The sequence below is a fragment of the Macaca thibetana genome, chromosome 7 (assembly GCF_024542745.1).
Source record: "Macaca thibetana thibetana isolate TM-01 chromosome 7, ASM2454274v1, whole genome shotgun sequence".
In the NCBI taxonomy this organism is placed as follows: domain Eukaryota; kingdom Metazoa; phylum Chordata; class Mammalia; order Primates; family Cercopithecidae; genus Macaca; species Macaca thibetana.
Genome location: NC_065584.1, coordinates 76,592,650 through 76,605,749, shown reverse-complemented (window position 1 = coordinate 76,605,749; position 13,100 = coordinate 76,592,650). Strand labels below are relative to the sequence as shown.

At 43.2% G+C, this 13,100-nt stretch overlaps 1 protein-coding gene across 7 annotated transcripts in view; it reads right to left on the bottom strand.

The window, feature by feature from the left end:
- The window catches only part of HECTD1 (HECT domain E3 ubiquitin protein ligase 1), a 112,684-nt gene that overhangs the window by 85,514 nt on the left and 14,070 nt on the right, over positions 1-13,100 (bottom strand). The window contains exon 1 of one of the 7 annotated variants that reach the window (XM_050797825.1): positions 11,006-11,456. The exons of the other annotated variants lie outside the window; for them this stretch is intronic. Coding sequence (XP_050653782.1) covers positions 11,006-11,025 — 20 coding nt within the window. The 5' untranslated portion in view covers positions 11,026-11,456. Of the gene's footprint in view, positions 1-11,005; positions 11,457-13,100 lie in introns of those variants that run through there. 7 annotated transcript variants of the gene reach the window in all.

Here is a 13,100-nt window from a genome sequence, read left to right as displayed (position 1 = left end):
AGATTAGTCAAAATTATCTGAAGTAAACAATGTTAACTCAAATTCAGATAATTCAGTCTTCAGAGGAAAGAAATTCTGCTGAACTCAGTGGAGGGCCTTTTAAGTCAAAAGCTATTCCAATAATTTTCTGTCATCACAACTCAACTGAAAACTTATAAGAATTCTTGAAATAGTAAATTTTCTTTTTTTTTTTTTTTTTTTAAAGACAGGGTCCCACTCTGTCACCCAAGCTAAAGTGCAGTGGCACGATCTCGGCTCACTGTATCCTTGACCTCCCAGACTCAAGCAATCCTCCCAAATCAGCCTCCCAAGTAGCTGGGACCACAGGCATGCACCACCACACCCAGTAATTAATTGTTTTTATTTTTTGTAGAGACAAGGTCTTGCTATGTTGCCCAGGCTAGTCTTGAACTCCTGGGCTCCAGCGATCTTCCCGTCTCGGACTCCTAAAGTGCTGAGATTACAGGTGTGAGACACCACACCTCGCCCAAAATAATAAAATTGTAAGTAGTTATAAAGACATATCATTCAAGTGAAAATAGATGTAATCATTATCTTACACATAATTCTAAAAACTTTTCTTTAAGAAAACTTTAAAACACTATTAGAAGATTCCTAACAAAAGTACTCAATTAAAGTACAGGTTAAGTCGTGCACAGTAACTCACTCCTGTAATCCCAGCTACTCAGAAGGCTGAGGCAGGATGATCACTTGAGCCCAGGATTTCTAGGCCAGCCTAGGCAAGATAGTGAGATCCCTGTCTCTAAAAAATGATTAAAAAATAAGGCAGCTGGGTGCAGTGGCTCACACCTGTAATCCCAGCACTTTAGGAGGCTAAGCCAGGTGGACCTCTTGAGCTCCTAAGAATTCAAGACCAGGATGGACAACAAAGTAAGACCCCATCACTACAAAAAGTACAAAAATTAGCCAGGCAGGGAGGCGTGCACCTGCGGTCCCAGCTACTTGAAAAGCTTAGGTGGGAGGATGACTCGAGTCTAAGAGGCAGAGGTTGCAGTGAGCCAAGATCACGCCACTGCACTCTAGCCTGGGTGAGCCACACACCCTGTCCCAAAAAAAAATTAGCCAGCATAGTGGCACATGTCTGCAGTACCAGCTATTTGGGAGGCTGAGGCAAGAGGATCACTTGAGCCCAGGAGTTCAAGGCTGCAGTGAGCCATGATCACACACAACGCACTTCAGCCTGGGCAACAGAGTAAGATTCTCCTAAAAAATGTACGTGTAAATATACATATATATACACATACACACATATGCATATAGGTTAACAGTATTTATTCACAACTGAAAAGCCAATTACAAAATCTCAAAAATCTAACTATAAATCAAGCAAACACACAGGAAGAAAATGCCAACATTAATTACTTAATTCTAAAAAATACAGATAGTTGAGAGAATTGTATTACCTGAAAGTTCACATTGAAACTACAACAAATAACTAGTGTCATTTCCTAATAGATATATGGCTGGATATTCTGCTTTAATATAGCCATTGTAAGTTAAACATGTAAGATATAAAAACTGATGCTTCTGGCCAGGCACAGTGGCTCAGGCCTGTAATACCAGCATATTGGGAGGCCAAGGCAGACGGATCTTGAGGTCAGGAGATCGAGACTATCCTGGCTAACATGGTGAAACCCCGTCTCCACTAAAAATACAAAAAATTAGCTGGGCGTGGTGGCGGGCACCTGTAGTCCTAGCTACGCGGGAGACTGAGTCAAGACTTGGGAGGCAGAGCTTGCAGTGAGCCAAGATTGCGCCACTGCACTCCAGCCTGGGCGACAGAGCAAGAGAGACTCTGTCTCAAAAAAAACAAAAAACAGGCCGGGCGCGGTGGCTCAAGCCTGTAATCCCAGCACTTTGGGAGGCCGAGGCGGGTGGATCACGAGGTCAGGAGATCGAGACTATCCTGGCTAACATGGTGAAACCCCGTCTCTACTAAAAATACAAAAAAAAAAAAAACTAGCCGGGCGTGGTGGCGGGCGCCTGTAGTCTCAGCTACTTGGGAGGCTGAGGAGGGAGAATGGCGTGAACCCGGGAGGCGGAGCTTGCAGTGAGCCGAGATCACGCCACTGCACTCCAGCCTGGGAGACACAGCGAGACTCCGTCTCAAAAAAAAAAAACAAAAAAACAAAAAAACAAAACAAAACAAAAAAAACTGATGCTTCCACTGTTAGGGAATTTCATAGCATCATTTCAGAGAAACCCTGTGTTGACAGATAATTCAACTTGAGGCCAGGCATGGTAGCTGATGCCTGTAATCCCAGCACTTTGGGAGGCTGAGGTGGGCAGATCACTTGAGCCCAGGAGTTCAAGACCATGCTGGCCAACATAGTAAAACCTCGTCTCTACAAAAAAACACAAAATTTAGCAGGTGTGGGGGCACGCGCCTGAGGTCCCAGCTACCCAGGAGGCTGAGATAGGAGGATCACATGAGACCAGGGAGGTCCACACTACAGTGAGCCATAATCATACAGTGTACTCCAGCCTGGGCAACAAAGTGAGACCCTGTTTAAAAAAAAAGATAATTCAACTTGACCTTTGTGGTTATTGGACAAGCACTCGAGCAAAACTCTCAAATCCCTTGCCCCATTTCTAGCTAAATGAACGACCACCCACATTCCCTAGGTCTGAATCTATGTCATCAGGGATTGACAAAGAAAAAATACTCACATTATCAGGAAATTTGACCTCACTATAAACTTACGATCACCAACCTTAGATGAGCACAATACCTGATAATTCTGCTACATTTCTTTCACGGTCTAGAATGAGTATTTTCTTCAATTTTCCCTCGATTTATGACTCCCCTGGTTTTCCACTCCAGCCTCCTTCCTAGATTCCCTCGTCATCTTTGTTATCTCTTTAATTACCTCTTTAACGGATTTCATCCATTCTCTTAGTTCATACACCACAAATATAAATCTCATCTACATAGCACAAAAACTCCCTAAGTATATTCTCCACCCCAGACTGACTCAATACCACTATCTCCATTTAGAAATATCACAGGCATCTTAAAATGAGTATATTCACAACAAAATTCCTGATGTGTGCCTCTATTCCCAAACCTCCATCATAGTAAATATCAACCATCCAGAAAGCCAAAAAGCTGAGAATCATTATTGACTTCCTCCCATTTTCCTCACATTACACACCCAACCCATCAGTTAAATCCCACCAATTAGGCCGGGCATGGTGGTTCACACTTGTAATCCCAGCACTTTGGGAGGCCGAGCCAGGTGGATCACCTGAGGTCAGGAGTAGGTGACTAGCCTGACCAACATGGTGAAACCCCATCTCCACTAAAAATACAAAAATTAGCCGGGCGTGGTGGCACGTGTCCATTATCCTAGCTACTCAGGAGGCTGAGGCATGAGAATTGCCTGAACCCAGGAGGCGGAGGTTGCAGTGAGCCAACATCACGCCACTGCACTCCAGCCTGGGCAACAAGAGTGAAACTTCATCTCAAAAAAAAAAAAAAAATCCCACCAATTAAGCCCTCCAAAATATATCCTATGGGCCAGGCACAGTGGCTCATGTCTATAATCCTAGCACTTTGGGAGGCCAAGGTGGGCGGATCACTAGAGGCAAGTTCGAGACCAGCCTGGCCAACATGCGAAACCCCATCTCTATTAAAAATACAAAAATCAACCAGACGTGGTAGCACATGCCTGTAATCCCAGCTACTTGGGAGGCCGAGGCAGGATAATAACTTGAACCTGGGAGGTGGAGGTTGCAGTGAGCCAAGATCACACCACTGCACTCCAGCCTGGGCGAAAACAGGCCGGGCGCAGTGGCTCATGCCTGTAATCCCAGCACTTTGGGAGGCCAAGATGGGCTGATCACTTGACTTACAGAGTTCAAGACCAGCCTGGCCAATGTGGCGAAACCTTGTCTCTACTAAAAAACACAAAAAAATCAAATTATCCAGGGGCAGTGGCTTGTGCCTATAGTCCCAGCTCCTTGGGAGGCTGAGGTAGGAGAACTGCTTGAACCCTGGAGGCGGAGGGGGCAGTGAGCCGAGATCACGCCGCTGTACTTCAGCCTGGGCGACACAGTGAGACTTTCTCAAAAATTAAATTAAATTAAATTAAAATCAAATAAAAAACCTCTAATCTAAGCCAACTTCAAAGTCTGGTTTGGACTACTGGAATAACCCCTCACACATCTACATAAGAGTTATGTCCAGCACTGGCACTGAGGAGCAGCATATCTGGAAAGAAGAGATCATTCTGGTATAGGATATTACAGCATGAGCAAAATGAACAGGACACTTGTGCAATGGAATGTCCCAGTGATGGGCAATTGATACATACAGGAGAACTGATCAAATAAATATATTAAGGATAGTGGGAGCCATGTTTCTCACTGAAGGAAAAGAGAATTGAAAATATAGAAAGAGAAAACTAGCATGAGCCCTGTGGTGTTAGATTAGAACTAGAAATAGTTGTACGAACTCATGGTTTTTTGTTTTTCTTTTTGAAATGGAGTCTTGCTCCATCACTGAAGTGCAGTGGCACAATCTCAGCTCACTGACTCCTGGGTTCAAGCAATTCTCCTGCCTCAGCCTCCCCAGGAGATGGGACTACAGGCACAAGCCACTGGCCCTGGCTAGATTTATTTTTGTATTTTTTAGTAGAGATTGGGTTTCAGCACACTGGCCAGGCTGGTCTCAAACTCCAGACCTCAAGTGATCTGCCCACCTTGGCCACCTAAAGTGCTGGTATTACAGGCGTGAGTCACCACACCTGGCCTGAACACATGGTTTTCAAAATACAGAGATAGTTATAGACAGACAGACAGACAGACAGACAGACAGACAGACAGAAAGAAAGAAAGAAAGAAAGAAAGAAAATGTGTGTGCTGTTCCATCTGTCTAAAATCCTTTTCCCCCAACTCTTTTCACAGCTGGCTCTTTGTTATTCTTCCTTTTTTCTTTGAGATGGAGTCTCGCTCTGTCGCCCAGGCTGGAGTGCAGTGGCACGATCTCAGCTCACTTCAACCTCCGCCTCCTGGGTTCAAGCAATTCTCTTGCCTTAGCCTCCCCAGTAGCTGGGATTACAGGCAACCACCACCACACCTGGCTAATTTTTGTATTTTTAGTAGAGATGAGGTTTCACCATATTGGCCAGGCTGGTCTCGAACTCCTGACCTTGTGATACACTCGCCTTGGCCTTCCAAGGTACTGAGATTACAGGCGTGAGCCACTGCTCCTGGCCTTGTTATTCTTCCTATCTCAGCCTAAATGTCACCTCCTAGACTTTTAGACTACCTTCCCTAAACACCCCAAACAGGCCTGTTTTTTCTCTTACCTTTACAATTTGTATTTTATTTCTTCTTATCCATTGTAACTCTCTCCTAAAAACTCCTCAGGACTAGGGATTTATTTCATACAGCAAGGAGCAGAGTTTCCTGCATGGAAGTGACACTAGTGTTTTACATGCTGAATAACTTTTTTTTGCATCTAGAATGAGAAGCCAAATGAAAAGAATTCCTTCAGCTCCCTTACCGACCTCCACCACACATGCCCAATCCCTCACAAATACACCCCCATCCCTCCACACACTACTTCATCCTGGCCCAACTCCCACAGGGTCACCCACCTCCCATCTCTACAAAAATTTAAATAATTAGTTGGGCGTGGTGGTGCACGCCTATCGTCCCAGCTACTGGACTGAGGTATACCCATCTGCCCCCAACTTTCCCAACACAAACAACTGAATCCACTTCCATCTCTCTCATTTCCCATAGTAAAGCAAAATGCCAACTCCAGCCTAAATAACGGAACTGCAGACATAACTGCCTCCCCTACTCATCTACTGCTACCTGGATATGTTTCAGGAGCTGTCAAACATAATGCCCAAGACTAAAAGAAGCTTCTTTACCAAAAGCCATATTACTCATATCCTCTAATCTACCATATGCTTAGTCACTCAAGCAAAATTCATAAAAGTTTTCCAGAACTCGTTTCTAAAATACAAAATTTAAGACTTAATCTTCTTGGTTCTACCTCCTAACTCGGTTTAGTATCTGTCCTTAGAATGCCAACCCTCCTCACTTCTTTTCTGTATTACTACCACAGCTTCCTAACCAGAATCTCTCACTAGACTCTCCAGTCCATTCACCATTCTATTGCCAAAGATATTTTCTTAAAACACAAATCTGTTAATTTCATATCCTTCAGTACCCTGAGGATAAAATCCAAATGCATCAGCCTGGCACAGTGGCTCCCACCATTAATCCCAGCACTTTGGGAGGCCAAGATGGGATTGCTTGAGCCCAGGAGTTCAAGACCAGCCTGGGCAACACAGCGACATTCCATCTCCACAAAAATTTAAATAATTAGCTGGGCATGGTGGTGCACACCTATAGTCCCAGCTACCAGATGGGGGGTAGAGGGCTGAGGTAGGAGGATCACTTGAGCCCAGGAGGTAGAGGCTGCAGTGAGCTGCATTCTAGCCTGGATGAGAGTGAGACCCTGTCTTAGAAAAGATGTTTGAGGAATTACATGATGAGGCAGCTAGTATTTTCCAGTGATGTCCACAACATTATCTATCTCCCACCCCACATATTCTTTTTTACAATGTGACTTTGATAGTCTTCCCTAAGAGAGGGCCCGTGTTCTTTCCACTTGAATCCATGCAGGCTTACGATTATAGTGAAAGTGACCACTGTGTGACTTCAAATGCTAACTCAATAAACAAAAGATGATACAGCTTCTACCACATTCTTTTGGGACTCATGCTCTTAGAACCCAGTCGCCATCCTGTGAGGAAGCCTAAGCCGCCACATTGAGAGTCCACATGTAGGTGTTCCAACTAACAAATCTAGGCAAGGTCCCAGCTAGAAGCCAGGCTCAACCACATGCAACAGAACAAATCATCTGGTGATTCTAGTGCCTAAGTGTCAAGTCACTTCCCATCTTTGAGATTTCCTAGCTGAGGTCCCAGATATCGCAGAACAGAGACAAGCCATCTCCACTCTACCCTTTCCAGTTTTCAAACTCCAGATAATCTGTTAGCATAATTCTTGTTGTATACTACTAACTTTGGGGTGATTTGTCACACAGCAGTAAGTAACTGATATAAATGATCTGCAAGTATCATGGTGCAGTTGGAAATCAGAGCCAAAGAGCAAAAGATCAGGATGAACTCGTTGAGTCCAGATTGTATCTTAGCTTTTATCTGAGTACAAAGCAATAAAATGAAAATACTACAGAAACACATAATGTACACAGTGAAAGTCCCCATAATTCCAAACAAGAGGTAATACTGTATCTGAAGACTGATGAGTATTAGTCCTTTTCTTGTTTTTTTGTTTTGTTTTTAATTCTAAGAGAGACAGTCTTGCTCTGTAGGCTAGGCTGGAGTACAATGGCACAATTACAGCTCACTGCAGCCTTAAACACCACTATGCTTGGCTAATTTTTTTTTATTTTTTGCAGAGATGGGGGTCTCGCTATGTTGCCCAGGCTGGTTTCAAACTCCTGGGCTCAAGCAATCCTCCCACCTTGGCCTCCCACGTGTGGGGAGTTGCTGCGCTGGGCCCTATTTTTTATATATTGATTTTTTAAAAGGTAAGTTCTCTCTCTGTTGCTCAGAGTGGTCTCTGACTCCTGGCCTCAAATGATCCTCCCACCTCAGCCTCCCAAAGTGCTAAGATAACAGGCATGCCCCACAGCACCCCACCTTTTTGGTTTTGTTTTTTAAAAAGACAGCATCTCACTGTCACTCAGGCTGGAGTACAGTTGCGCAATCATAACTCACTACTACCTGGATGTTTCAGGAGCTCCAAACTCCTGGGCTCAAGCAATCCTCCTGCCTCAGCCTCCCAAAACACTGGGGTTACAGACCTGAGTCACTGCGCCTGGCCTCATTTTTCCATGTGTTTTCATTATTCATAAGTAGAACCATACTATAAATACTATCCCATAATTAGCTTATTTCCTTAGTTAATATGTTGTGACTGGCCAGATGCAGTGGCTCACGCCTGTAATCCTAACACTTTGGGAAGCTGAGGCAGGCAGGTGGCTTTAGTTCAGGAGTTCCAGTCCAGCCTGGGCAACATAACTCTGTCTGTACAATAAATACAAAAATAAGTTGGGCATGGTGGCACATGCCTGCAATCCCAGCTAGTCAGGAGGTTGAGGTGGGAAAGATGGCTTGAGCCTGGGAGATGGAGGCTGCAGCGAGCCAAGATGACACCACTGCACTCCAGCCTGGGCTGGAGACGGGGTTTCTCTGTCTGGACCAGACCCTGTCTCAGAAAAAAAAAAAAAAAAAAAAAAAATTACTAACTGAATGAAATAAATATATAACATCAAACTTTGTAGGATACAACTAAAGTAGTATATAAAGAGAAATTTATGGCATTAAATGCTTAAGGCCTCAAACGCCAGCTTTCAAAAATCAAACCCCAGCTTTCACTTAAGAAAACAGAGGGCCGGGCTCGGTGGCTCATGCCTGTAATCTCAGCACTTTGGGAGGCCGAGGTGGGCGGATCACGAGGTCAGGAGATCCAGACCATCTTGACTAACACGGTGAAACCATCTCTCTACTACAGATACAAAAAATTAGCCGGGCGTGGTGGCAGGCGCCTGTAGTCCCAGCTACTTGGGAGGCTGAGGCAGGAGAATGGCGTGAACCCGGGAGGCGCAGCTTGCAGTGAGCGAGATTGCGCCACTACACTCCAGCCTGGGCCACAGAGCGAGACTCCGTCTCGGGAAAAAAAAAAAAAAAAAAAAAAAAAAAGAAGAAAACAGAGAAGGGCGGGCGTGGTGGCTCACGCCTGTAATCCCAGCACTTTGGGAAGTCGAGGCAGGCAGGTCACCTGAGGTTGCGAGTCAGAGACCAGCCTGACCAATATGGAGAAACCCCATCTCTACTAAAAATACAAAAATACAAACAAAAAAAATATTAGCCAGGTGTGGTGGTGCATGCCTGTAATACCAGCTACTCGGGAAGCTGAAGTAGGAGAATGGATTGAACCCGGGAGGCGGAGGTTGCAGTCAGCCAAGATCACACCACTGCACTCTAGCCTGGGCAACAAAAGCGAAACTCCATCTCAAAAAAAAAAAAGGACAGAAAGAAAGAATACAGAGAAAAAGGTCGGGCGCAGTAGCTCACGCCTGTAATCCCAGCACTTTGGGAGGCTGAGGCAGGTGGATCATCTGAGGTCAGGAGTTCGAGATCAGCCTTGACAATTTGGTGAAACCCCATCTCTACTAAAAAATACAAAAATTAGCCGGGTATGGTCTTGAGCGCCTGTAATCTGCTGAAGGAGGAGGAGAATCGCTTGAACCCGGGAGCTGGAGGTTGCAGTGAGCCAAGATCCCTGTCACTGCACTCCAGCCTGGGTGACAGAGTAAGACTGTCTCAAAAAAAAAAAAGAAAGAAAGAAAGAAAGAAAAAGAAGGCCGGGCGCGGGGGCTCACGCCCGTAATTCCAGCACTTTGGGAGGCCAAGGTGGGCGGATCACAAGGTCAGGAGACCGAGACTATCCTGGCTAACATGGTGAAATTCCGTCTCTACTAAAAATACAAAAAATTAGCCGGGCATGGCGGCGTGAGCCTGTAGTCCCAGCTGCTGGGGAGGCTGAGGCAGGAGAATGGCGTGAACCCAGGAGGCGGAGCTTGCATTGAGCCAAGATCGCGCCACTGCACTCTAGCCTGGGCGACAGAGGGAGACTCCTCAAAAAAAAAAGAAAACAGAGGAAAAAAAGAGCAAATTAAACACAAAACCAAAGCAGAAGGCAATAATAAAGAACAGAAATCAATAAAACTTTAAACAGAAAAAATAGGGAAAATGAATGAAGCCAAAAGCTGGTTCTTGGAAAAGATTCTTGGACAATGGATAAATCTCTAGCCAGATTAACCAAAATAAAAAGGATAAAAATAACCAATATCAGGATGAAAAGGGGGTTTATCACTAATGACCCTACAGATATCAAAAGGATAAAAGGGAATATCACAAACAACTCTATGCCCATAAATTTAAATTCAGATTAAACAGACAAATTCCTTACAAGACATTCTACTGGCCGGGTGTGGTGGTTCACGCCTGTAATCTCAGCACTTTGGGAGGCAGAGACAGGCAGATCACCTGAGGTCAGGAGTTTAAGATCAGCCTGGCTAACATGGTGAAACTCCGTTTCTACTAAAAATGCAAAAAATTAGCCAGGCGTGGTGGCACGCGCCTGTAATCCCAGCTACTAGGGAGACTGAGGCAGGAGAATCACTTGAACCCAGGAGGCGGAGGTTGCAATGAGCAATGATCGCACCACTGTACTCCAGCCTGGCGACGGAATGACTCCATCTCAAAAAAAATAAAGTAAGACATTCTACTAAAACTCACGCAAGAAACATTAGATAACCTGGATAATCCTTTATCTATCACAGAAACTAAATTAGTAGTAAAAACCTTCAAACATAAAAATTTACTCTTATGAATTGTGCTTTTGGTGCTTATCTAAAGAAATATTTGCGTAACTCAAGGTTACAAAGAATTTTTCCTATGTTTTCTTCTAGAAGTTTTATAGTTTTAGGTTTTACAACTAGGTCTATGATTCATTTGGGTTTTTAAAAATATATATAGTGTGAGATATGTATCAAAGTTAAACTTATTGCATATGGATATCCAATTGTTTCAGCATCACAAAAAAAAAACTATCCTTTTTCCACTGAACTGCCTTTGTACCTTTGTCAAAGTAAGTTTTCCATATATGTGGGAGTCTATTTCAAAACTCTGTATTCTGTTCCACTGTTCTGTTTGTCTATGTTTACATCAATACTACATTGTCTTCATTACTGCAGCTGTATAAAAAATATTGAAAGATAAAGTAGCATTATTTCCCAACTTTGTTCTTCATAAAAGTTGTTTTGGCAAGCCTGTCCTTTGCATTTCCATATAAATTTTGAAATAAGTTTTTCAATGTCTACATCTTGCTGAATTTATCTCCAAGAATTTCAGAAGAAATAAAAACTTACGGCTGGACGCGGTGGCTCATGCCTGTAATCTCAGCACTTTGGGAGGCTGAGGCGGGCAGATCACCTGAGGTCAGGAGTTTGAGACCAGCCTGGCCAACATGGTGAAATCTCGTTCTTACTAAAAATACAAAAATTAGCCAGGCATGGTGGCAGGCACTTGTAATCCCAGCTACTTGGGAGGTTGAAGTAGGAGAATCGCTTGAACTTGGGAGGCGGAGGTTGCAGTGAGCCAAGATCGAGCCACTGCACTCCAGTCTGGGCAATAAGAGAGAAACTCCATCTCAAAAAATAAATAAACAAATATTTTTTTAAAACTTATGTTCTTACACACACACAAAATCTATACACTACTGTTTATAGCAGTTTAGGTCATAATCACCAAAACATCCATGAAAAGGAATATTACTTAGCAATTAAAGAGAAGGAACTATTGATACAATAGCAACATAGATGAATCTCAAATGCAATATGCTAAGTGAAAGAAATCAGACTCAAAAAACTACATATTATATATATGAAAAGTCAAAACTATATCAACAGAAAACAGGCCACCAAGTGCCAGGCACTAGGGTGGGAAAAGGGTTTGAGTTCAAAGGGACAGCACTAGATGATGTTTCAAAGTGATGGAAACGTTCTGCATTTCAATTGTAGTGGCGGTTACATGACTCATAGCAATGTACAATAATAAAAAGTTAACTTCACCATATGTAATTTAAACAAATTTAAGAAAAAGTTAACTATCATTCATAGAATAATTACAGCCCTCCCTGAATAATGCTAAAATGATACTTCTATGGCACAAAATTTTATATATAATGACAGTTATTCAAAATTTTAAGCTTGCCAAGTATTTACCTCTTACATTATAGGTAGAAATTCTTTCTCATTATCTTAAAACGAGTACTATATTATTAATATAACACCAATAGATTAGGAGACCTATTTAGGAAACTTTAGGATCAATCAGTCTACACAGAACTTCTGTCAGAGTAGTCAACCACACAAGTGAGATTAAGAAGAATCTTCAGATGACTCCAAATTAGGCATTGGTTTCCAAAATGCTACCTGTAAAGACATCAGAATCTTTCCCTGATGGAAGCAGAGATAAGTATCTGAAAACAATAAAAAAGGTTACATGAGGTTCCAAAGAGAAAGAATTTCCCTGGGAATTGTAATATTTTCTGTACTATAACTACCATATGCTTTTTTCAGGCTATCTCACTTGGACTTGGGCCAAGATTTCAGAAGACTGGCAATGACATGAAAGAATTTAACTTTTTTTTTTTTTTAAAGGGCATTATCTGTAGAAGAGATATTTTATAAAATAGTTGGTAAATCAGGCACTTCATTTTTTAAAAAATGAAATATTTTAACTGAAAAACCTGAACACATCTGGTTTCTTAAAGACAATAAATAACACAACATACTTTGATCCATTTCATATTCCATTTTTGCCTCTGCTCCCAGCCTTAACTTTCTTGGTATTGCTGAGCTGAAAATAACTCCTGGTATAGTAGCTGAAAATTATGGTTTTCCCTTGCAAAGAAAAAGGGGGTAAAGTCCAATTATAAGATATGAGTTTGCTTTTCTCCAATTGAAACACACATACAAATTTGACTGCAATTCATTCAACACATCTATTGAATGCCTTTCAGGCTTGAGCCACCGCGCCCGGCCTTTGAATGCCTTTCTATGCCAAGTGCTATGCTAAGTGTTGGGGGTAGGATACAAAGGTGAGTAAGAAAGACTTCACTGACTCTGAGGAATTCAATCTAATGATACAGTCAAGAACTATGCGGCCGGGCGCGGTGGCTCAAGCCTGTAATCCTAGCACTTTGGGAGGCCGAGGCGGGTGGATCACGAGGTCAGGAGATCGAGACTATCCTGGCTAACATGGTGAAACTCCGTCTCTACTAAAAAAAAAAAATACAAAAAACTAGCCGGGCGTGGTGGCGGGCGCCTGTAGTCTCAGCTACTTGGGAGGCTGAGGCGGGAGAATGGCGTGAACCCGGGAGGCGGAGCTTGCAGTGAGCCGAGATCACGCCACTGCACTCCAGCCTGGGAGACACAGTGAGACTCCGTCTCAAAAAAAAAA